At 34.6% G+C, this 27,485-nt stretch overlaps 1 protein-coding gene and 1 long non-coding RNA gene across 2 annotated transcripts in view; both read right to left on the reverse strand.

Annotated features, from left to right (window-relative positions):
* Positions 1 to 2,652, reverse strand: part of LOC136029612 (zinc finger MYM-type protein 1-like) — a 49,828-nt gene extending 47,176 nt beyond the window's left edge. Inside the window, exons 1-2 of the mRNA XM_065708116.1 lie at positions 2,629 to 2,652; positions 1,577 to 1,844 (exon numbers count right to left, since the gene is read on the reverse strand). Of these exons, the coding sequence (XP_065564188.1) occupies positions 1,577 to 1,844; positions 2,629 to 2,652 (292 nt within the window). The remainder of the gene's footprint in view (positions 1 to 1,576; positions 1,845 to 2,628) is intronic.
* An 8,541-nt stretch (positions 2,653 to 11,193) lies between these two features.
* LOC136028910 (uncharacterized) lies at positions 11,194 to 20,546 on the reverse strand. The gene is made up of 7 exons (XR_010617916.1): positions 20,366 to 20,546; positions 18,997 to 19,213; positions 17,843 to 17,980; positions 16,134 to 16,417; positions 14,268 to 14,484; positions 13,112 to 13,249; positions 11,194 to 11,589 (listed from the first exon to the last, which is right to left on the reverse strand). It is a non-coding gene; the product is annotated as an uncharacterized LOC136028910 (long non-coding RNA).
* Between the last annotated feature and the right edge of the window lie 6,939 nt (positions 20,547 to 27,485).

A 27,485-nucleotide genomic window follows, 5' to 3' on the forward strand; every position in this document is an offset into this window, starting at 1 on the left:
AAGAAAATACTGAAAAGAAGAGAAAGAAAAAACTTAAATTGCAGACAAAAGGATGAATCGAATACAAACGGATGTGACAAAACCATACAAATGGATGTGACAAGACTACAAATGAATTTGAAAAAACTCTATAAATTGATGTGACAAAACTATACAAATGGATGTATGATAAGACTATACAAATAAATGTGACAAAAGAATGTGAAAAAACTATAAAAATTGATGTGACAAAACTATACAAATGGATATGATAAGACTTTACAAACGGATGTGATAAGACAACGCAAATAATATTGACACAACTATAAAAATGGATTCGACAAAACTATACAAATGATTGTGACTAAACCATAAAATAGATTCAACAAAACCATAAAAATGGATGTGACAAAACTGTACAGATGGATGTGACAAAATTATACAATTGGATGTGACAAAGCTATTCAAATGGATGTGGTGACAAGGCTATTAATGGATTTGACAAAGCAATACAAATGGATTTGACAAAACTATACAAATTGATGTTACAAAACTAAACGACATGTCATCCAACTGAATGGCAAAATTATACAAATGGACTTGACAAACTATACAAATGGATTTGACAAAACTATACAAATAGAAGTGACAAAACTATACAAATGGATGCGACAAAACTATACAAACGGATTTGACGAAAACTATAAAAATGGAAATGACAAAGCAATAAAAATAGATGTAACAAAACTATTCAAATGGATTTGGCAAGACTATACAAATGTATATAACAAGACTATACAAATGGATCTGACAAGCCATCACAAATGGATGTGAGAAATCTATACAAATGGATGCGACAAAGCTAAGCAAATGAATATGACAAAACTATTCAAATGGATTTGACAAAACCTAACAGATAAATATGACAAAATTTACTATTGGATGTGACAAAACTGTACAAATGGATGTGAGAAAACTATACAAATGGATTTGAATCAAGGATTTGACCCGTGCCTCAAGAAAAAACATCATAAAGAAAAACATGATTGTTTTCATTCACCACTTGGAGTTGTGGGATTACATTACATCAAGTGTTTTAATTTTGGAAAAGAAAACACAGCCATCAGAGTTCAGAATCACAAGTATCAACATAATTGTGCCTTGAAGGTTGTTAAGCCATGTAAAAATTTTTGGCCCACTACACTTGTTCTTCGACCCCTGAGAATTACGAATTCGCGTTTTTTAGAATCCGCAAACCATTCAAAAATTTTGCAGATGTATTTAAAAGGTGGTCAAAACCAACTTTGAGCGTCCAAGGTTACCAAATCTACTTCATTCAAAAACACCACGAAACACTTGCAATAAAATTTGAGTTAAATCCGTGCCAATTTCCACCAACTGAAGAAAAAAGTAGTACGGATCTTGATGATGTGAAAACATTGGCTAAAAAATCTACAGAATTAAATTTGGTCTCTGACATCAAATCTGAAGACCAAATTCTAAAAAATGACCGCGGTATTCCTAGCATGTTCACTCCCTAGAAAGTCCCCTAAAAAAATATATATATATTTATGCACTATAGATATTTGTACACTACAGATGTCATTTGTAACACAAACGACATTTGTTTTCTGCAGAGCACCTATCTCCTGTTTGAATTTCATATCTTTCGAAACATCTCCCATTGTTGAGAGCTGTGCCTGTGTTGTTTCGTGGGCTCTAGCAATTTCAATGGCTTTTGATAGTCCTAATGTACCACCTTCTGACAAAAGTATCTCCCGGATTTCTGTTGATAGAGTCCAACAAACAATCAGGTTTCTCACCATGTCATCAACAGTTGCTGTTGGGTAGTCACAATCTTTAACCTACACACAAATTGCTGTTATATATTGTTCCAACAATTCATGCACACTTTGGTCTCGTTTATGGAACTTGTAGCGGGCAAAAACTGAATTCACTGATGGTGAAATATGTTCCTTGAACTTTTCTAGGTAGCAAGCGATTTTATCGGTTTCTTCTGTCTGCAGTGTCCAAGTACTGCACACATCTCGTCCTCTTTCACCAAGCCAGAGAAGTAGATATGTGCACTACTGCTTTTAAGTTTTTCCACTTAAGAAGCCTGCAAAAATTAGTCGTACATGTTGTTCAAATTTCTTCCATGACTCATGACTGGCCACTTCCCAGTCAAAACGAGGCGAAGGCGCTGAGCTGTCCATATTGATTATTCTTTTCCTGACCCCATATTGTATTCAACGATATGGTTTGACTAAGTCAGTTTATTTAGAAGCCAACCGATCTGCAATTAAAATGACACACATAGACAACAAGCAAAGCATTACAGGCGGCGAAAGGTAAGCATAAAAGGTAATAGCAAAAGCAGTCGATAAACATACAACAAAATGTATCTGACAAAACTATACATAAGGATGTGAAAAAACTATACAAGTAGATGTTATTAAATGATACCAATGGGGCAAGTCAGTTGGCAGCTAATCTAGCATCTTCAAATAAACCACAATAGGAAGACTCTAAACGATTCACCCCAATTAAGATGCATGCTTCTATCTTTACCTAGTTTTGGTGAATGTACCCGGCTCGATGTCCTTTGATAATTTGATACCTGTTGGCGGGACTATACATGACACTTACCAAAGTGCATGCTGAGCTCTGCATTTATTAGAGAACGAGCAAACCCGGGATAACTGCATCAATCGCGCGTGCAACACATCAAATCCAGGTCAAATTCGTGCATTGTTTCCTACAGATTTCTTGGAGAAATTAAAATCGCAAATGGCCGAGGATATTCTCCACCGGATAGGCTTAGAGAATTCAGATATGACCTTAGATTTTACGGCAGAAATTTATAAATGTGTTTTAGTTATGATTGAATATTTGTGCTCAAGTATGGCAAACAAACCTCTCAAGCATTTAGGAATGCCTTTGCCTAATTGTACTGCTACTGTTTCTACAAGTGTAAAATTAGATCTTCAACAAAGCTACAACATGATTGATTTATTGCCGTATGTACAAACAAATATTTCTAAGTTAATGTCTTAACAAAGTGGCACTTATGATCAGATTATACATTGTGTTGATAACCAAGGTGGAAAAATCTTCTTCTTGGATGCGCCAGGAGGTACTGGTAAAACTTTTATAATAAGATTGATGTAAAACTTCTTCACAGTCATAGAGAACGGTTTCCAATGCCTTGGTAACAAAAATTTCACGTATTTTGTTAATACACCTTGTACTATTGCGTGTTGTGGTACTAGGAAGGTAATTTAAAGATTAACTGTATGCTATGCAGGTACCGGCATACCTCGGTTTTTCAGTCGCTTTACTACTTGGTTACTATTGAGCAGCTTGTACAGTAAAAGGTGTTTTTCGGTGTTAGGAAGGTCCCTAACTCCCTAATTTGGGCCATTGCTGACTTTACAAGTCCCTGATTTTCTCATGAATGTCTATTTTTTAACATTCTTATTTTTTGCTGCTAATGATAAAAAGCCTTGGCCAAGGCAGCACATTCAGACACCGGTTGCTCTTCATCAAGAGCAGGAGGAAGCATCGAAACCAGTGAATTTTGTCTTTTGGAGTAGAGTCTCTGCTTCTTTCTTAAAAGATGGCATACATTACTCTTCACCACAATGCCTAACAAAAATGGAAACCTGGAAAGGCAGTACAGGGATCAAAAAGACAAGGCAGGAAGGAGTGGAGCGACATTTTGAATTAATAAAAGGGTTGATGGCCCCAAGGCCAGAGGGCACTGATGAAATAACTGCATGGAATGGGGGAGTTTGAGATCCCCTGCTAACTTTGCGTCACAATCAAGTCCAGTGCCAGAAGCAAGTATAGGCAGTAATGATACAGAGCCTAAGAGGGCCAAAAAACGGCGATGTTTTAGCAACCCAAAAGGATTTCAACAACTCAGTAATGATGCCAATTTACGGCATGAGGAACATGCCTTTCTTACATGGGGAAAAAGTGTCGTTATTATGCTTTGACATGCCTATAAGGGTTGGTTCTAAGCATTTATCCCCCGCCCTCAAAAAATAATGGTTTTCCAAATTTGAGAATATAATTTTTAATTTTTTTTTAGTTGAGAAAGGCTAAGGAAATTGAAAAAAAAAGAAATTTACGCACCATATGCAAGTTAAAAAAAATTAATCGCAATCTATTTTTTGTTGAAAAGATTTTCATGTGAATCTGCAATTTTTGGCAGCAACAGGTGGCAAAAAAAAGACAACAAAAAGTTTAATAGGATTTAGATTTTGGATGAAAACATAGTTGGCTTTTGGGAGCCAACACATTCTAATTGTTTAAGTTTTGTGAGGGAAAGTGCTGTCAAATTCTATGAGTAGTTTTACTAATGCTATTACTGCTACTAACACTATCTTTTTACTTATACTTGCTGCAAGACCAGACGTGAATACATCACCTGGTATCTAGAAGACACCTTATGATTGACTCCCATTTGTTGCAATCTTGTGCCAACTTTTCAGAAAACTTAAACCAGCATATTGCCCGCTTTCTACCAAACTTCTGAAGTCCACCAATCACATCAAGGTTGTTTCTGACAGTTGCCTACCAATTTTTCAATTGATGCTCCAGGTATCTGTGCCAATCTGACAGAGGAACAGCTAGAAGCATTTGCCTAATGATTCAATCATTTTGTCTTCTCAGGACATGGCCAAGCTAATACAGTCTTCTCTGCTGGACGATAGTGGCTGTGGCTGGGGGTTAGAGCAATGGTTATGCTCATCAGCATCTGAGATTCAATTGGAGTATCAAATCCTTGGGATTTTTTGTAAACACCGGTGGTTAAAATTCACACATCATGCAGATGAAATGCCTTCAATGGTCAGGTCTCAACTGCATAGAATAGGACTGACCTAACTACCACTTTATAGATACTAATGTTTGTCTACAAACAGATCTCCCATTGGTTCAACAAATGGCAGTGAAGTTAAAAGAATACACCTCAAGCTTTGTTGATTCTGTTCTATATGTCAAGGTCAAAGCCTTCACAAGAGTCTATTAGTGATACTGCAACTCTTACTACTGCCACTACAACTACTACTTCTAAGACAAGGCTACCACAAAGACTAAGGGTATAAAGCTGAAAATTTTATGAAATATTCGGGTGGAATTTGAGCTGAATTAAAACACACTATTTGCATCCAGGTTGTCAAAAAGATCTTAACAATAGCTTAAAAGTATGAACTTGTAACTTACAGGGCTTGTTTTGGGATATTGAACCAACCAACAGGCAAAATCTCCATGATCCTACTACTATTGCTGCTAAAACAACAGGCATTGGGATGAAAACTTCAGGGAATGTTGAGAGAATGTTGAGAGAATGTTGAGCTAAATCAAAACACACAATGTACATGCATGTTGTTCAAAGAATCTATCAGGAATGTCCCAAGGATTGCACTAAACAAAAAGCACTGTGTTTACTACCACAACTACTACCACAATAACAGCAATTAATGACACTAATTGTGTTACAGTGATACCTTTGGAAAATGTTTTGGGGAGCTTCAACTAAATTAAAACACTATATGCATGAAGGTTCTTAAAATGGAATATAAGCAAAATCATAGAAACAGCTTGTAGTATTAAGTTGAAACTTTGAGGGCATCTGAGCAGAAAGATTGAACTAATTAAAAGGCATTATGTGCATGTTACCACTATTTTTATGATTACTAATGCTACAATTCTGGATCTTATTGTTGTTGATAGACTATTGATAGACATCAGTTGAGGATGTTAATGCATACTGTTATGAGTGATAGGCATAAATTAGTAATTTCCCAAGGACTGAGTGACCAAATATAACATTCCCATATGTTCACAGTAAAGGGAAAAAAAAATCAGATTTTAACCTGAAAGCATTGTTAACCAGCATTGGCCTCTTTTTATATAGAAATAGTCGAAGTATAATTGTCAACCTTGTCTGGTCTGTATTGCTCTTTTCTGCTTGTGGTGCTACCCACTGAATTAGAAAATCCCTAAACTGGACCACAGACTAAGTGACACTGCTTCTTGTGGCACTACCCACTGAATTTGAAAGTATCTAAATCAGACAATAGAATACGTAACAGTGAATGGAAACATACTTCTAGTGTGAATAGAAAACTCAATGCCACCAAAACAGAAACATACACAGCAAAGCCTTAAGAAAAGAGTTGATAAGTGTGTAACGTGCACTGCAAACTTAGCTGAGAGTTTATCAAAAACAAACTGTGATGACTGTGAAAATTGGGTTTGTCCAGCTTACCCAAAACTATCTGACTCTGAATATGAACTAGTGAATAAAATAGTGGAGAAAATCAGTATCAGGTGGGTGTGTCCAGTATGCAAAGCAAGTCCCCAGAGTGCTTCACATCATTGTGCTTCAGCTGCTGAGACTACAAAAAACGCTAGTACAAAGTATAAACCAGTCCCTTGCATAGGAAAGTCTGAGAGCCTAGCAAACAACCATCCATGAACAAGTTAATGTGGTTGAATCATCTCTTGCAAGTAGGTGTAGCACTGATGACGCTTGACAAATTGTGTAAATTAAGGTTTCTTCTCTGTAGCTGAACTTAAGACAAAAATTAGAGTATGGTGTTCATGCTGAAAAAGACAGAGAGAATAAGAAAAACAATGTCATTGCTTATGGTATACCACCCTCCCAGGATGATAGGAGAGCTATTCTTCTGATCCTAGAGAATGATTTTGGTATAGAATGTGACTTAATAACCAATGTACAAAGACTTCTGCTTCACACTACAGAGGGATCCATGGTGCGCAATCAGGTAGCCACCCACCACCAGTCATATTAACGGTTAGTTCCTTTGCATTGAAAAAGCAGAAATCTTTTGAGAAGAAAGGTGGAATAAAATTTAGAAACAATGCGTCAAGGGAAGACAGTGCCTGCCAGAAAACACTTGAAGAAGAGCTTAAAGCCAGAACTGATGCAGGGGGATAAATCTAGCCATTCATGGCTTTCATATTATGAAAAAAAAAGAACCAAGCCTTAGGGAAGCACCCCAATCCCAGTTGGTACCCATGCAGCACTAAACCTGCATAATGGGGGACCTGTATATAGTGCTATAAATAGTGTGTCTGCTTACACTGAGCATATTATAGGACTAAGTGAAAGTGTCCAAGACCTACTGCAAAGTTCTTGTGTGTTCTCAAGTGATGACAAATTATCCCCAACTGTAATGGATACATCATTGACATTCAAAAACACCAGTCCTAGTGCCATGTCTAAAAATCTCAGTTGGATGCTACCCCCTTTGATCTGTTCAAAGAGGATCAGCCGGTACCAGGTACAAAGAGGAGTCAACATTTAAGTCCAGACTTTTCCATTTTCCTATCTAATGGTGACCAACTAACAATCAAATTACAGGAACTTAGGAGCCTGTTGTACCAAAAGGACTATGACCCGGTTTTATTAACAGAAGTGTGTCCTATGAATCTAAGAACAAAGCTAGAAGATTCTCATATTAATATGGCTGGTTACCAAGTTGTTTCTAACCTTTCTTGTACAGGATACAAAAGCAGTATTTTTGGCTCTGATCAAAAATACACATGCAGTATATGGGCTGAGCAGTGAGACAAATTCAGCCCCTGCTGAATCTATATGGTTTGAGTTTGCTGGTGAAGACCAGCACAATGCTATCTCAGATTTGTACCTATTGAAGCCTGTTTTCACTCTCAGCCATTGAGACTGAGAACACTTTCATTAATTTCCCATCCAGCTATTGAAAACTTTACAGACGATTTTATTATTGGAGGTGACTTTAATTACCCTGAACTGATCTGGGAGGATGGGTACCCTTACTACTCAACTGCCAATAGCCCCATCAAAGCCAGACCATTCATTGAGATTTTACACAACCTTTTTGCCTACCAACTAATTGACCAACCCACTTGGTTTTGCCCATCCCAACAATCCACAGTATTCGATCTGATGTTTGTAAACCGAAAAGATAAAATTCACAAGGTAAACTATCTCTCACCAGTCAGAAAAAGCAGCCACCTTGCCATAGAAATAACCACCTATAGATGTCCGGTGAAAAGTAAATGCAAAAGACGGGTTTACGCAAAGTACAAGACAATAAGAGGGGAGCTAAAACTCATTATCTAGGATGAACTACATCAGGGCAGTGTCAATGACCAGTGGGAGAAATTCCTGGCAGCTATCACCAAGATTCAGAGCAGAAACACAACAGAAAAACTGGTTCCCATACCAAAGACATTACTGTCTTAAAAGACAAAGAAATCAGAAACTGCACCACTGGAAGAAAAGGGACAAGTCTGGTCACTATGAAAGTATATCCAAGCTTGGAACAGACTACAAAATTTAACAAAACAACAGTACCAGAATTTCGACCTTGGGCTTGCCAATGAGTGCAAGAGTAACCCAAATAAGTTTTGAAATTGATTTCCCAGCAAAGACCATGCAAGGCGCTGTGTTAAACACCTCACTATTAATGATGGAAGAGAAGAGATTGAGTGACCGCCAGAAACTATTAACCCTACTAAACAAATACTTCACTTCCATCTTCACAGCAGAAACAGATAGTGAGCCTTCACCCCTTCCTAAATACAAAATACCTTCTCCCATGAGCATGGGTGTTATTACTGAACCTATGGTGGAAAAGAGGCTTAAAAACCTTGGTACCAGCAAAGCAGCTAGTTCCAACAGAATCCACCCTAGATTGCTCAAGGAAACAGCCTCCAAGGTTTCGCTGCTTTTTGTCATCTGATCAGTTTTCTCCTAACGACAGAGTTGTTCCCTCGCAATGGAAGACTGTTTGTATTACACCCATACTCAGAAAGGGGAACAAATCTAAGGCAGAAAACTATAGACCTATAAGCCGGACAATTGCTGTTGCTTAGGTTTTAGAGAGAGTTGTTAACAATGCAATTCTCAAGCATCTTGTTTCCAACAACATTATCTTAGAGAAAAAACATGGTTTTCTTCCTGGGAAGTCACTTGAAACCAGCCAACTAAAAAATTATGAGCTAATTACTCAGGTTCTTGGCTGAGGATTTCCTGTCAACCTAATTGTGCTAAACATTGCCAAAGGTTTCAAAAAAGTCCCTCAAAGTTGTTTGCACTCCAAACTTACAGCTGTGGGCATCAACAAACAGCTAGCTGAATGGCTAATGGATTTCCTTGGTGACAGAATGCATAAGGTTTGTCTCTTTACCACAGACATAAAAGGTCAATTCAACACCTTGCCAAGTTCTGAGTGATGTGCCTCAAGGAGCTGTCCTTGGACCAACCTTATTCCTCATCAACATCAATGACCTGGTAGCTAAAAACATAAAAACCCTGACTATTTATGCTGACAACTCCAAGATATTTGGTACTGCAGACAACAGTAGCCTACAAGCCAATGTTAACCAAATTCAATCGTGGGCAGATAAGTGGCTTCTGTCCTTTGACATCTCAAAGTGCATAACTCTTCATTCTGGTCATGGTAATCTGCAGTACCAGTACACTATATATGGCAGCAAAACATCATTGATAGTCTTGCTTCCTACTTTTAGTAGTGGCAAAGACCTAGGAGTCCCATTGAATGATAGTTTAAAATTCCATGAACACACTGACCAAGTGGTTTTGAAAACAAACACAAATCTAGGGCTCCTGAAAAGAACAATGAGCAGTCAATCCTCCACATTTTTTCTGAAGCTATAAAGCTCTGGTCAGGCCAATCTTGGAATTTAGAACAAGTCTTGCTGGTCCTTTCTACAGGAGCAACATCCAGCTCATTGACGGTGTCCAAAAGAGAGCCACCATATGCATTAATAGATAACGCAGTCAGCCCTATTGCAGTACATTACAATCTGCTAACCTGCCAATACTTGTCTTTTGGCTATAGCTTAATGAAATGATACTCATCTACAGGTACTTCTAGCAAGCAGACCAGAAGCTGTTCAACTTCTCTCCCCACAGAAGACAAACATGAGGACTTTCCAAAAAGCTGTTAAAATCCACCATTAATACCAATATGTCCAACTAGATTTTTTCAGCCAATGACTGGTGAACAATTAGAGCCAACTAAGCCAAGAGACAATATCTGCAACCTCACCTGAAAAAATCAAAAAGGCTTGACAAGGAATGGGAGGCCAAAACATAGACATTTCCATGGGGAAACTCCTCCAAGCCGTCACTACCAGAACACTCTTGGAAGAAAATAGAGAAGAAGCTTGGAGAATGATGTGGCTTGTCATTCCCAACCACCTTGCACACTCAATCTGAAGTTGCTGTTGTGTGGTGGTGCCAGCTCTAAATTGCTGGAGAATGGTTCTTGAACCACATCTACCATGCGATCAGCATTACTGAGTGGGCTTAAATTGTGTCTCTCCTGCACTCTCCAGTCCTGATGTTTTGTTGCTTGACCTTAACACAACAACAAGATCTAATGCTATGGTCAACTAAAAAGAATCACAGTTCTTGCCACTAATTTACCCTGAAGTGTAAATTAAGGTAATTAAGGTATTTTGAACTAAATCAAAACAATGAGTAATAAAAAAAATTCAAAGCACTTCTACCCTGTTTTCTTTTTATTCTGTTACGCTGCATAAAAGCTGCTGTTTTAACTATGTACTGAAAAATATCAACCCAAAAAAGAAACATGGCAGATGATAAAATGGAGGAAATGGGTTGAATTTTTATCTTACTTGTGACACATCAATGCTAATAGATTATATAACTTTGACAAAATGGATCTTATAACAAAATATTGTGTTTGGAACTGATGTTTTAACCCTTTTTATATAAACAAAAAAATACAAAGAAACTATCAATTTCACGGGTCAAAAAAAGGCTTAAAACTGAATTTGTAATTAAAGCAATTATTATATTCAGATTATTTTGTTCTTAAGTGTTACGGGGGGGAGGGGTTGGTTATTTTTATGAGTTTGGTGGGGAGTTGTTGTAAGTTTTACTTAAGGGGAGTTGTTTTGCTAGTGGTACTTGGGACTTTTCTAGGTCTTGGTAGCTTAATGTTAATATGAGATATGGGAGCTAAACTGCTAACAGAATAAAAAGGCTCTGTAGATAATCCCCAGTAACCTGTGAGACAGAATCATCTCAGTGATGTTCGAGGTCTCCTAAACAGTATAGATTCCCTTGAGACCGTACCTGAAGACTAAAGGAACTGTACCTGATACCCTAGTACATAGACAAAAGATGATTAAAGACAATACTTTTTATTTCGTACTTATATACAACTTTGGATAAGACAACTTCAATAATCCATTGCAAGAAATAATATAATGTAAAGCATGAAATGGTACAAGTGAACACCAGTACTCAACTGATCACTTCGCTACGTGAATTGCGCTAATATAACACACAGACAGGATTTCTAAAAACAAGAACTTGGCAGAATATGGGCATGTGACCTCAACTCCATATGTTGCAATACGAGTCTCCACTCCCAAGCAGTGGCGCCATTTGGGGAGTCAGGGGTGGGCAAATGTCCACCCCAGATTTTCCAGGTGGGCCCAAGCTTCCACCACTAAGAGCCCTTTGCCGGCCATAATAATCCGCTATGTCCAACATAATCCATTCTGTCCAATTGATTTGAAATTACTGCACACCTATTAACCAAAGAGCGTAATTACTTGACGGCCCTTGGGGTAATTACGCTATTTGTTATTAATGAATTTAAACTTTGAAAGTAGGTATAGATGCTTTGAAGAGTCTTAATCTGAACTTTACTAAAGGGGTAAGAATGAGAAATTTGTTCCTGAATGTAAGAGTCTCTAAAGGGGTATGAATGAGTAATTTGGCCCTGTATTTAAGAATTTCTAAGGGGGTATGAATGAGAGATTTGGTCCTGAATTTTATAGAGGGGAGGGGTGCTGGCCTATATGTTACATAAGTGCAAATTAAACTAGTTAAGATTTTATAAAGTAAATTATTTGTTGTTAAAAGTTTTTTTCCTTTAGTAGGCCATTGTACAAAAACCTACATAGTTGGGCTATATATGCAACAATAAGGAGTGTATGGCACATTTGGTTAATTTTATACTAGATTTTACAAAAGAGATAAGGAAAAATATTACTTTAATCAAATACAAAGTTCCTGACCTGTAAAAACATTTGTGTTATAAAAGTGAAACCTTGCAAAATAGATCTTCTGTTTGACTGAAGTACAACAAAATTGTTTTCAAATTCACAACTTTGCTACACCCCAATTTACAAGGTTTCAAAGATATGCAAGTACATTTCCTAAATTTTGAAAAAAAGAACATTGATATGGCTCAGAATTCTAGTCAAATAACAGGAATTGCATTTTCAGAATGTTGCCTGTTTGAGTTTAAATAATTTGGTTTAAATAATGGCATTTTTCGTTTAAAAGATATAAAAATCAATATAAAATAGCATCCCTGATGTTCTGTTTGTGTCTTAGTTTGCTTTTTTTTATCTTAAATGAGGGGACTTACTATGAAGCACTGAAAATTATCCCAAGATATTTTTGAGGTTGTTGAATGGGACGGTGTTAACGACAGTTTAGAAAAACGAGTGATCAGAGAGTTACTTTTAATACTGTATGAATGGAAAATAATTAAAATTTTAGATACACTATTTAACGCTTACATTTTTCCAAGGAAGACAAAATACGGATGGTGAAAGTCAAATATTAGTTATTGATTGTTTGTAGTCTAAATTGTGATTCAAATTTGATTTTACCAACTGTATGTTCTGTTTTACATTCCAAAAAAAATATAATTCTGTAAATTTCCCTAAAGCTGAATTAATTTTTTTGCCTTCTATTCTTATCGTTTTCAATGTAGCTATGACTATCGAGTAATTAGAGGTTTGAAACCTATATAACACAGCGTCAATCGAGAGTTTTCTTGTCGAAGAGCAAAAAAAACCTTTTGATACAAGGCTACAAGCATTAATATGATACAGATGAGGTCCAAACACCTTTCTAAGTTTCTGGTTTCTCCAATTTATATGTTTGAAAATAATTTACACAATTCCAAATTAACACCAGAAAAATGCTGAATTACTGTTGAAATAACTGAGAGATGATGCTAATAAGTATTTTCAAGTGATCAATTATGACTATAGTGCAAAAAATTACCTAATGATAACAATTAAAAGTTATTACCTAGTTTGCAACTTCCTTCGATCAAGGTTTGTGGGAAAGGACAGGTACATTGGAATCAAACTTCACTGGCTATCATTGTACAGCTTTGTCCCGGTAGACAAGCATCATCAGTACAAAGGCTTTCTTCGATTTGTACGACTAGAAAACAACGACTTAAAATACATTTGAATAACATCTATTGCAAGTTGAATTATGTTGGTTATTATATTTCGGGTTAAAAAGACAAGAAATGTGTTACAACATTTATATCGATTTACTACATTTCTATATAAAAGATTTGCATCATATGCAATAAGACGAATAAGAATGTAAGAGCATAGAAGACTGTATGTGTAAGAGTGTGCAAAAAAAATTGGTAAAGTATATGCTAGACTAAAGAATACTAACAGAAGTATTATGAGAACGACTATTAAAAAAGATTATATTATAGTTAGATGAATCTATTGCCCATCATAACTGTAAGATACAATGCTGATGGAGTAATGAAGAAAGAAAAGGAAAAGAAACAAAAAAAAATTGACAAATACAAACAATACCAAAACAAACAAGAACTGACAAGAGAAAAACACAATTAAGAACAGTTAAATGTGAGAACTAGCAAATGATCAAGGAAAGAAAGTTTCACAGGTGCTTTCACAATTAATCTACCTCCAATACCTCTTATTTATTTTTGCTTCACGGACGCTTGACTAAAAACTCCGTACTGCCAGAATAGGGAGCTATTGTTAATCCAGAGAGGCAGTTGTTGCAAATAGTTTGCATTCTTGTAGAAATACTTCATTATACCCTTAATGTCTAAGAAGAGACCCAAATGATGCAAGGGTGAGCAGATACGCAGGTACAACTGGATTATTAATGCTAGCTAAGATATGTCAGTTAAATTTAAACTTTAATACAACTAGTAATCAATGTGCGTTCATAGATTTTCAGGCAAGACTGTATTTAAGAAATTGACATGAGACGTGAAGAATTGACCCCATTTGGAAACCAAGATTTGAGCGCTGATTTGAACGCAATGATTGAGCGGTGATTAATGAAGTATTACTTTGATTAAATTGATAGCCAGTACTTTAATGCTTCCTATCAAAAAAATCAAAAATTTTGCTCAGAGAATAAGCAGGCATCAATTGAAGCAGTTGACATTGATCCATCTTACCTTTTTCAGAAATCAAGCTAGCAGTCTTTATTGAAACGTCTATTCCTGGGACGATCAACTCTAAAATCGAATCTAATACAGAAAAATCACTATGTGTCAAGGAAACTTTTGCTTCAACACCGACACTATTGCTTCGAATAAAGGAGATCACCTGACATACAATGACATCTAGGTCACTTACGCTGTATATAAGCTGATCCTTCAAAATTGTGTTGAACTGAAAGAACAAAATTTGCATCATCCCTTTTCATTAGTCATGTTAAATTTTCTCACAAAAAAAACTTTGATTAGATGGTATGCTTGACTTAAGGCTGTTTGTCGAAAGGGGATATATGAGCGTTCAGGGAAAGAGAAGGGCATGTTTATTTGACCAATTTGTGATATGGGCACGCTACCAATCCTACTAACACCATTACTACCACTGCTACTACCACTATTACTACTATTAACACTCTTACTACGATTACAGCTACAAGTGCTACTGCTAATACTAGGGTGGCTACCCTGTCCTCAATAAATTGCTCTTTTGGCTCCATCAGAAAATTCACGCTCCCACTAAAAAAAATGTGTGAGCGCCTACCAAAAAAAACTATGCGTAAAATAGGGCAATTTTTACAATTTATTGAGTTTTCTCCAGCAGTTGTTGGGGTTCTTGTTATCTGCAAAAGCATAATTTTTCAACCTTTCAACTATTTTGATTAAAATCTCTATTTCGACACTCATATTTGATCTGTTGTCTGGCAAAAAATATATATTCAACATTTTTTAAGATAAGAGCTTGAAACTTCTACAGTGGGGTTCTCTGATACGCTGAATGAGATGATGTGATTCTCATTAAGATTCTATAGCTTTTGGACTATGATTATATAACTTTGATTAGTTTCCCCCTTTTCTTGAAAATGAGTTGTATTTTCTCAAGCTCGTGACCCTTTATATGTAAAATTAGCCTTATAAAATTTATATATTTTCAATTGACATAATAAGCGAATTCTTTTATTATATCTATTGGTGTCAAAATTCCGTTTTTAGAGTTTCGGTTACTGTTGAGCCAGGATGCTCCTAACTCATAATTCGAATGACATGCTGAATGGATATTTGAACATATCAAATTCACTACATGCCTTCAAAATTGTCAAAAGGGAGTATCAGCTATAATACGAGAAAGATCGAGGGTATTACTTTGAAACATTAAGAGAACGTAAAAAAAGGGTTAATCAATATTTGCCTATAATCAAGCTAATATAAGATGTTGGTTATATTTGATAAGCCTACCAGATACCAAAAGACTATGCAGATTTTAATTTCATATATTTGAATATTTTCCTCTTTTCTTTTTATGGTACGAGGGATGTTTTGTCCAACATATAAATAGCAGCCCAAAATACAATAAACAAACCAAAACCCAAATAATAAACAGAAAAACACTACATAACGACCTCAAACACAACGGGTAGTAGAAAAAACTTCCCCTGGGTCTTCAAGAAAATCAAATGTAACTTGAACTTTACTAAGAAAATCCTATTTTATTGTGTATTTTTTTAACTTTATGAGCTTCTAAATTTTTAAGACGTTCATAAAAAAAAGGCAGATTGTATCAAAACTTCAATCCACATTTCAATCTTATAAAAAATAAAATCACATAGCTCAAAACAAAAATTATTTTCAGTAAAGTTAAACTAAATTTCTATATGTAGAAGGTTCAGAGATTATTTGTTTTTTCGGTGGATTCTGCTTGTTTTAAGTTTGACTTAATTTCTGCTCATCTTTGGTGTATCTCTCATCTCTTATCATATGTGTATTGATACTTAAATTTAAACTGATGGAGATAGCTTGAAAATAAAGATTTCAATACAAAAATAGAATTACCCAGGTTGTAATTTTTTAAATCAACAATAATGATTCTATAGAGGTGATAGTTGAAAGAGAATCTGACCACTCAACGCCACTGATCTCCAGCTGGTAATCTTTCGTTGCGAGTAGCTCTTGTTCTAGAATCGAGACGCATCCCTTCGGGGAAACAACCATTGGAAACTAATATCTACAGCTAAAAAATCCAAAAGAAAAGTCCATACTGCAGGTGGCACCAAGAAGAATACACTGGGCAGCATTTTCTTGTTTGGCGCAAGGTTCTATGGCTGTAGCTTTTATATCTAAAAAATAGATTTCAAAAGAATTAATAAGATTCAAATGACAAAGAAAAGAAAAGCAGTCTTTACTTTTACTACTGAAAGGCTAAAACATGACTAGTTAATCGTATAATATAATGTTTACGTTTAAATTAACATTGTATTTCTATGCTATTTTTATATTTTTACACTCAGAAAATTAGTTGAAGCGCAAAATTAATAACTGGGAATATCCATTGTTATTTACTCAGTTTTTATTATTGAAAGTTTAAATCTAAGTTTCAAAAAGTTCAAGCAATCCTGTTGGTAATACAAGCCAGGTAAATAGTAAATTAAATAAATAGATTAAAAAAAGAAACAATTCAAACAAAGATAGCGCAATTGTATCAGATAAAAAAGTGACAATTACAGTCAATATATGAAAAATGTCTATTATTTTTTTTAAACCATAATTTATATATGCCGTCTATAAACAATTTTCTGTTTAACCCATTTCTTTTTAATCATTTTTTCTCTTAACAATTTGACTCAATTGTTTTAAAGGTCTTTCTATTATTCCTCATTTCACAAATTATCGAAGTGCAGTAAATACTTTTTTAACGCTAGTACCTCAAATAAAATTTTAAATTTTTATTAATTTATAAATTTTATAAATTCAAATTTTTTATAAATTTTTTAAATTTTTATTTAAAAAAACGTTCAAAATCGGGAAAATAAACAAAGAATCATCAATTAATATAATCATAAATAATATCCTAAATGAGGGGACTTACTATGAAGCACTGAAAATTATCCCAAGATATTTTTGAAGTTGTTGAATGGGACGGTGTTAACGACAGTTTAGACAAACGAGTGATCAGAGAGTTACTTTTAATACTGTATGAATGGAAAATAATTAAAATTGTAGATACACTATTTAACGCTTACAAGTTTTCCAAGGAAGACAAAATACGGATGGAGTAAGTCAAATATTAGTTATTGATTGTTTCTAGTCTAAATTGTGATTCAAATTTTGATTTTACCTACTGTACGTTCTGTTTTACATTCCAAAGAATGGAATACTGTAAATTTCCCCGAAGCTGAATTAATTTCTGTGTCTTCTGCTATTCTTATCGTTTTCAATGTAGCCATGATTATCGATTAATTAGAAGTTTGAAACCTAGATAACATAGCATCAATTGAAAGTTGTCTTGTTGAAGAACAAGAAAAACCTTTTGATACAGGGATATAAGCATTAATAGGATACAGATGACGTCCGAAAACTGTTTCAAGTTTTTGGTTTCTCTGATTTATATATTTGAAAATAATTTACACTATTCCAAATTAAGACCAGACAAATGCTGAATTTGTGTTGAAACAAATGAGAGATGCTACAATAAATATTTTCAAGTTATCAATTATAACTATAGTGGAAAAAATTTCCTAATGATAACAATTAAAAGTTATTACCTAGTTTGCAACTTCCTTCGATCAAGGTTTGTGGGAAAGGACAGGTACATTGGAATCAAACTTCACTGGCTATCATTGTACAGCTTTGTCCCGGTAGACAAGCATCATCAGTACAAAGGCTTGCTTCGATTTGTACGACTAAAAACAACGAATTAAAATACAATCGAATAACATCTATTGCAAGTTGAATTATGCTGGTTATTATATTACGGGTTAAATAAACAAGAAATGTGTTACAACATTTTTATCGATTTACTAGATTTTGATATAAAAGATTTGCATCATATGAAATAAGAAGAACAAGAATGTAAGAGCACAGTAGACTGTGTATGTAAGTGTGCAAAAAAAAAAATTGGTAAAGTATATGTTAGACTAAAGAATAATAACAGAAGTATTATGAGAACGACTATAAAAAAGATTATAATATAGTTAGATGAAGTTATTGCCTATCATAACTGTAAGATATAACACTGATGGAGTAATGAAGAAAGAAAAGGAAAAGAAACAAAAAAAAATTGACAAATACAAACAATACCAAAACAAAGAAGAACTGACAAGAGAAAATACAATTAAGAACAGTTAAATGTGAGAACTAACACATGATCAGGAAAAAAAAATTTCATAGGTGCTTTCACAATTAATCTGCCTCCATTACCTCTTATTTTCTTTTTTGCTTCGCGGACACTGGACAAAAATTCCGTACTGCCAGAATAGGGAGCTATTGTTAGTCCAGAAAGGAAGTCGTTGCAAATAGTTTGCATTCTTGTAGTAATACTTCAGTATATCCTTAATGTTTAAGAAGAGACCGAAATGATGCAAGGGTGAGCAGATACAGAGGTACAAATGCATTATTAATGCTACCTAAGATACGGCAGTTAAATTTAAACTTTAATACGATTAGTAATCAATTTGCGTTCATAGATTTTCTGGCAAGACTGTATTTAAGAAATTGACATGAGACGTTAAGAATTGACCCCATTTGGAAACCAAGATTTGAGCGCTGATTTGAACGCAATGATTGAGCGGTGATTAATGAAGTATTACTTTGATTAGATTGATAGCCAGTACTTTAATACTTCCTATAAAAAAATCAAAAATTTTGTTCAGAGAATAAGCAGGCATCAATTGAAGTAGTTGACATTGATCCATCTTACCTTTTTCAGAAATCAAGCTAGCAGTCTTTATTGAAACGTCTATTCCTGGGACGATCAACTCTAGAATCGAATCTAATACAGAAAAATCACTAAGTTTCAAGGAAACTTTTGCTTCAACACCGACACTATTGCTTCGAATAAAGGAGATCACCTGACATACACTGACATCTAGGTCAGTTAAACTGGATATAAGCTGATCCTTCCAAATTGTGTTGAACTGAAATAACAAATTTGCATCAATCCCTTTTCATTAGTCATGTTAAATATTCTCACAAAAACACTTTAATTCGATGGCATGCTTCATTTAAGGCCGTTTGTCAAAAGGGGATATATTAAAAACGGCTAAAGGTGTTAAATTAGAACGTTCAGGGAAAGGAGGGGCATGTTTATTTGACCAATTTGTGATATGTGCACGCTTCTAATCCTACTAACATCATTATTACTAGTACTGCTGCTACCACTACTACTGCTATTGCTACTAGTATAACTACTATTAACGCTCTTACTACTATTACTACTACAATTACCACTGCTAATAGTAGGGTGGTTACCATATCCTCAATAAATTGCTCTTTTAGCTCCAGCAGGAAATTCACCATTTTTCAATAAAATATATATACATATATATTCTATATTTTTTAAGATAAGAGCTTGAAACTAATACAGTGGGGTTCTCTGATACGCTAAGTGAGATGATGTGATATTCATTAAGATTCTATAGCTTTTGAATATGACTAATACTATTAACACTATTACTACTACTTTTACCACTGCTACTACTAGGGTGGTTACCCAATCCTCAATAAATCACTATTTTAGCTGCAGCAAAAGATTCACTCTTCCACCCGAAAAATTCATGCGTGACTACCAAAAAAATACTACACGAAAATTGGACAACTTTTACAATTTATTGAGCTTTCTCCAGCAGTTGAGGGGGTTCGTGTTATCTCCAAACGCATATTTTTTCGGCCTTTAAACTATTTTGATTAAAATGTCTATTTCGACACGCATCCACAGTCTTCTGATATTCTTATCGTTTTCAATATAGCCATGATTATCGATTAATTAGAGGTTTGAAACCTAGATAACATAGCGTCATCGAAAGTTTTCTTGTTGAAGAACAACAAAAACCTTTTGATACAGGGCTACAAGCATTGATAGGATACAGATGACGTCCGAAAACTTTTCAAGTTTTTTGTTTCTCCAATTTATATATTTGAAAATAATTTACACAATTCCAAACTAACACCAGACAAATGCTGAATTAATGTTGAAACAAATGAGAGATGATGCTAATAAATATTTTCAAGTTATCAATTATGACTATAGTGCAAAAGATTTCCTAATGATAAAAATTAAAAGTTATTACCTAGTTTGCAACTTCCTTCGATCAAGGTTTGTGGGAAAGGACAGGTACATTGGAATCCAACTTCACTGGCTATCACAGTAGAACTTTGTCCCGGTAGACAAGCACCATCAGTACAAAGGCTTGCACCGATTCGTACGACTAAAAAACAACGAATTAAAATACAATCGAATAACCTCTATTTCAAGTTGAATTTTGTTGGTTATTGTATTACGGGTTAAACCAACAAGAAATGTGTTACAACATTTTTATCGATTTACTATATTTTGATATAAAAGATTTGCATAATATGCAATAACAAGAACAAGAATGTAAGAGCATAGAAGACTGTTTATGTGTGCAAAAAAATGGCAGACTAAATAATAAAAACAGAAGTATTATGAGAACGACTATTAAAAAAGATTATAATATACTTAGATGAATTTATTGCCCATCATTGACAAATACAAACAATACCAAAACAAAGAAGAACTGACAAGAGGAAAATACAATTAACAACAGATAAATGCGAGAACTAAAACATGATCAAGGAATGAAAATTTCATAGGTGCTTTCACAATTAATCTACCTCCAATACCTCTTATTTCTTTTTTGCTTCACGGACGCTGGACTAAAAACTCCGCTCTGCCAGAATATTCAAAAACACTCAGAAATTAAATAAAAAAAACAAGTTTTTTTTAACTGAAAGTAAGAAGCGAGATTAAAACTTAAAACGACCAGAAATTACTTCGTATACGAAAGGGGCTGCTTCCTCATCAACGCCCCGCTCTTTACGCTAAAGTTTGATTCTTTCTTTCAACTCTTCTTTATAAAAAAAGTAAAAAACTTTAGCGTAAAGAGCGGGACGTTGATGAGGAAGCAGCCCCTTTCGTATACGAAGTAATTTCAATTCGTTTTAAGGTTTAATCTCGCTTCTTACTTTCAATTAAATAAAACTTTTTTTTATTTAATTTCTGAATGTTTTTGAATCAATGCATGTTTTGATTTTGGCTCTCTGTAGAGGAATAATTAAAACGAAATTTGCATTTTTTTTTTTTTTTGGTTAAATAGCTTTCTCATAATTTTGATCGAATGATTTTGAGAAAAAAGAGCGGGGGAGGAAGCCTAGTTGCCCTCATATTTTCGGTTAATTACAAAGGCAACTAGAACTTTTAATTTTTTACGAATCTATTTATTAGTAAAAGATATACGTAACTTATAAATTAGTTTACGTAAAGAACTTTTGTATTCTCATGTTTTTATTCCATATATGAGGGGGTTTGCCCCCTCGTCAGTACCTCGTTCTTTACTGTAAAGCTTAGATCTTGTCCCAGTTCATTAAGAATGACCCCTGGATCACAAAAGCCATAGAGTAAATAGTTGAAATTACTAAAAAATACTTTAGCGTAAAGAGCGAGGTATTAGGAGGAGGTGAGCCCCTCATATGGGTAATAATTTCTGTTCGTTTTAAATTTTAATGCTGCTCCTTACTTAAGGCTGAAAAAAACTTTTTCATGTTTATTTTTTCATTTTTTTAGGTAATGCTAGCAAATCCTACGTGCCCGTCATGGAAATTGTCCTCCCCCATTACAAACTCCTCGATGGAAAGTTTCCTCAGCATATCCCCCTCTTCTCAACCTCTCCCCCAACCAAAAATCCTCCTGAATACGCCTGTACACTTCCCAATAACCATTGCTATATGTAAGCAATGATCAAAGTTTGTAATTTGTAGCCCCTCCCACGGGGACTGTGGGGGAGTAAGTCGTCCCCAAAGACATAGTTATAAGGTTTTTCAACTACGTTAAGGAAAAGGGCTATCTCAGAATATTGATCAGTTGACTTTGGTAAAATAATTAGCGTGTGAGGGGGCCTAGGTGCCCTCCAATTTTTTGTCACTTAAAAAATGCACTATAACTTTTCATTTCCGTTAGAGTGAGCCCTCTCCCAGCATTCTAGGACAACTGGGTCGATAGGATCACCCTCGGGGAAAAAAAAAAAAACAAAAAAAAAAAAAATACAAATAAACACGCAACCGTGATCTGCCTTCTGGCTCCAAATTTTTGTAGATAGGAGCTTGAAACTTCTACAATAGGGTTCTCTAATACGTTGAATCTGATGGTGTGATTTTCGTTAAGATTCTATGACTTATAGGGGATGTTTCACCCGATTTTCTAAAATAGCGCAAATTTTCTCAGGCTTTTAACTTTTGATGGGTATGGCTAAACTTGATAAAACTTATATATTTAAAATCAGCATTAAAATGTAATACTTTTGGTGTAGTTATTGGTATAAAAATTCCATTTTTTTAGTTTTGGTTACTATTGAGTCGGGTCGCTCCTTACTACAGTTCGTTACCACGAACTGCTTAATATAGTGTTTACGTTTAAATGAAAATTATATTTCATTGCTATTTTTTTACTTTTACACTAAGAAAATTAGTTGCAGCGCAAAATTAACATTTGGGAATATCCATTGTTATTTGCTCAGTTTTTATTATTAAAAAATTCAATTTAAAGTTTAAAAAAGTTCAAACAATCTCGTCGGTAATAGAAGGCAGGTAAATAGTAAAATAAATAAATAGATTAGGAAGAAGACAAATCTCGAAATAATTCGAAAAAAGATAGTAGAATTTTATCAGTTAAAAAACGTGACAATTACAGTCAATACATGAAAAACGCCAAGTATTTTTTTAAACCATAATTTGTAAATGACTCTCTCTAAACCATTTTTGTTTAATCCATTTTTTAACCATTTTTTTCTTAAGAATTTGGCACAATTGTTTTAAACATCTTTCTATCATTCCTCATTTCACAATTCTCCGAAGTGCAGTAAACCCTTTTCAATACTACTCCCCTTTGTTAACTTTTCATTAAAATTTCTATTTCAACACTCATCCGTGATCTGTCGTCTGGCAAAAAATATATATATTCCACATTTTTAAGATAAGAGTTTGAAATCAATACAGTGGGGTTCTCTGATACGCTGAATCAGATGATGTGATTCTCATTAAGATTCTATAGCTTTTGAATATAACTAATACTAAAAACACTATTACTACTACTATTACTACTGCTTATACTAGGGTGGTTACCCAATCTTCATTTAATTGCAATTTTAGCTCCAGCAAAAGATTCACTCACCCACCCAAAAAATCCATTCGTGACTATCAAAAAAATACTATACGAAAATTGGACAATTTTCAAAATTTATTGAGCTTTCTCCAGCAGTTGAGGGGGTTCGTCTTATCTCCAAACGCATATTTTTTCGGCCTTTAAACTATTTTGATTAAAATGTTTATTTCGACACACATCCGTGATCTTTCGTCTGGCAAGGAATACATATTCCACATTTTTTAAGATAATAGCTTGAAATCTCTACAGTGGATTTGTCTGATATGCTGAATTCGAAGATGTGATTTTCATTAAGATTCTTTAGCTTTTGGATCTATTTCTATTACTTTTATTTAATTTCCCCCTTTTTTCGAAAATGAGGCATATTTTCTCAGGCTCGTGACTCATGATATGTAAAATTAACCTTATTAAATTTATTTATTTTCAATTAATATGATAAGCGAATTCTTTTATTATATCTATAGGTGTCAAAATTCCGTTTTTTAGAGTCTCGCTTACTGTTGAGCCGGGATGCTCCTAACCCATAATTCGAATGGCATCCTAAATGAATATTTGAACATATCAAATTCACTACATGCCTTCAAAATTGTCAAAAGGGGGTATCAGCTATAATACGAGAAAGATCGAGGGTTTTACTTTGAAACATTAAGGGAACGTAAAAAAAGTGTTAATCAACATTTGGCTATAATCAAGCTAGTATAAGATGTCGGTTATATTTGATGAGCCTACCAGATACCAAAGGACTATGCATATTTTAATTTCATATATTTGAATATTTTCCTCCTTTCTCTTTATGGTTCGAGGGATGTTTTGTCCAACATATAAATAGCAGCCCATAACGTGGATTGTTATAGAGAAAATTCGAAATAATTTAAAAATTTCTTTTCTTGACCAACAAAAAAGACTAAGTGAATTGGAAATATAAAATTTGGAAATATTTTCCCAGACAAGAGGTTTTCCAAAGAAAAGTAACGAGTAATATTAAATGCAATATGTGCAAAAATAAAGTAAAGTAGTTTTCGATGCGAAAAACTACCTTACAAAAACACTAAATAACGACCTCAAACACAAAGGGTAGTAGAAATAATGTCCCCTTGGTCTTCAAGAAAATTGAATGTAACTTGAACTTTACTCAAAACAAATCCCATTTTAATCGTGTATTTTTTTTTAAATTTATTAGCTTCTTAATTTTTAAGACGTTCAAGAAAGAATATCGGATTATATCAAAACTTCAATCCACATTTCAATCTTATAAAAAATAAAATCACATAGCTCGAAACAAATTTTATTTTCAGTGAAGTTAATGCTAAATTTCTGTATTTAGAAGGCTTAGAGATTATTTGTTTTTTGGTGGATTCTGCTTGTTTTAAGTTCGACTTAATTTCTGCTTATCTTTGGTGTATCTCTCACCGTTTTTCATGCGTGTATTGATACTTAAATTTAAACTGATGGAGATGGCTTGAAAATTAACATTTAAATACAAAAATTGAATTGCCCAGGTTGTAAAATTTTTCAATCAACAATAGTGATTCTATAGAGGTGATAGTTGAAAGGGAATCTGACCACCCAACACCACTGATCTCCAGCTGTCGTTGCGAGTAGTTCTTGTTCTAGAATCGAGACGCATCCCTTCGGGGAAAGAACCATTGAAAACTGGCATCTACAGCTAAAAAAGCCAAAAGACAAGTCCTTACTGCAGGTGGCACCAAGAAGAGCACACTGGGCAGCATTTTCTTCTTTGGCACAAGGTTTTATGGCTGTAGACTTTATATTTGAAAACAAAAATGGATTTCAGAAGAAGTAATAAGATTCGAATGACAAAGAAAAGGAAAAATTCTTTACTTTCACTACTGAAAGGCTAAAAAAGAACTAGTTTATCGTACAATATAGTGTTTACGTTTAAATGAACGTTATGTTTCATTGCTATTTTTTACTTTGACACTAAGAAAATTAGTTGCAGCGCAAAATTAACGGGAATATCCATTGTTGTTTGCTTAGTTTTTATTATTAAAAATTTAATTAAAAGTTTAAAAAGTTCAAAAAATCCCGTCGGTAATAGAAGGCAGGTAAATAGTAAAATAAATAAGTAGATTAGGAAAAAGACAAATCTCGAAATAATTCGAAAAAAGATATTAGAATTGTATCAGTTAAAAAACGTGACAATTACAGTCAATACATGAAAAATGCCAAGTTTTTTTTAAACCATAATTTGTAAATGACTTTCTCTAAACCATTTTTGTTTAACCATTTTTCTCTTAGCAGTTTGATTCAATTGTTTTAGACATCTTTCTATCATTCCTCATTTCACAATTTTCCGAAGTGCAGTGAACCCTTTTCAACACTCCCTTTGTTAACTTTTGTTTGTTAAAAAAATAAAATTTTTGAAATCGGGAAAGAAAAAGAAACAGTCTCCAATATAAATCAATTGTTAGTAGTATTTCATTCTGGTCCACCCAATGTCACAGGATCTGGTCGGAAGTTAAAATTAGAGCTTTAAAGCACAAGATCCTACTAAATGTCAAATTTTATTAAGATCTGGTCACCCTATCGTAAGTTACAAATACCTCATTTTTACAAATTACATCCCCCCCCCTAACTCCACCAAAGAGAGCAGATCCGGTCCGATTATTTCAGTCACGTATCTTAGACAGGTTTTTATTCTTCCCATCCACTTTCATCCTGATCTCTCCTTTTTAAGTATTTTCTAAGATTTCCGGTCTCCCCCTAACTGCCCCCCCCCCAATGGCGCTGGTTCCCGTTGAGATTTAAAATAAGAGATCTGAGTTAAGAGGTCCTTCTAAATATGAAGTTTCATGAAGATCCAATCACTCCTTCGTAAGTTAAAAATAGGTCATTTTTCTAATTTTTCAGAAGTACCCCCCCCCCCAATAGAGCGGATCCGTTCCAATTATTTAAATCATGTATTTAAGACTTCTGCTTGTTTTTCCCGCCAACTGTCATCCCGATCCCTCAAATTTAAGCGTTTTCCATCATTTTAGGCTCCCCCATCCCGAACTCCCCCCAATGTCACCAGATCCGGTAGGGATTTAAAATAAGAGCTTTGAGACACGATATCCTTCTAAATATCAAGGGGAAAGCGGAATTCTTGGAAAACGTGAAAATTGGGGTATTTTTATCTTACGAATAGGTGATCGGATCTTAGTGAAATTTGATAATTAGAAGGAGTTCATGTCTCACAGTTCTTATTTCAAATCACGGCCAGATCTTTTGACATTGGGGGGAGTTGGAGGGGGAAATCTTGGAAAACCCTTGGAGTGGAAGAATCGGGATGAAGCTTGGTGGGAAAAATAAGCAGAAGTCTTAGATACCTGATTTAAATAATTGGAATGGATCCGCTCTATTGGGGGGGGGGGGGGTAATTCTGAAAAATTAGAAAAATGACGTATTTTTAACTTACGAAGCAGTGATTGGATCTTTAGACTTCATATTTAGAAGGACATCGTAACTCAGATCTCTTATTTTAAATCTCAACCGGATCCAGCGCCATTGGGAGGGGGGTAGTTGGGGGGGCCGCAAATCTTAGAAAATACTTAAAGCGGAGAGACAGGAAGAAACTGGATGGGAAGAATAAAAACCTGTCTGAGATACAAGACTGACATAACCGGGCTGGATCTGCTCTCTTTGGTGGAGTTGGGGGGGGGGGGTAATTTGGAAAAATGAGGTATTTGCAACTTACGAAAGGATGACCAAATCTTAATGAAATTTGATATTTAGAAGGAACTCGTGCTTTAAATCTCTAATTTTAACTTCCAAACAGATCCTGTGACTTTTGGGGGAGACGGAGGGGGAAAGCGGACTTTTTTGAAAACGTGAAAATTGGGGTATTTTTATCTTACGAATAGGTGAACGGATCTTACTGCAATTTGATATTTCGAAGGAATTCATGTCTCATAGCTCTTATTTCAAATCCCGACCAGATCTTTTGACATAGGGGAGAGTTGCGGGGGGAAATCTTGGAAAACACTTGGAGTGGAGGAATCGGGATGAAGCTT

Source organism: Artemia franciscana, chromosome 7 (genome assembly GCF_032884065.1).
Source record: "Artemia franciscana chromosome 7, ASM3288406v1, whole genome shotgun sequence".
Lineage (NCBI taxonomy): Eukaryota > Metazoa > Arthropoda > Branchiopoda > Anostraca > Artemiidae > Artemia > Artemia franciscana.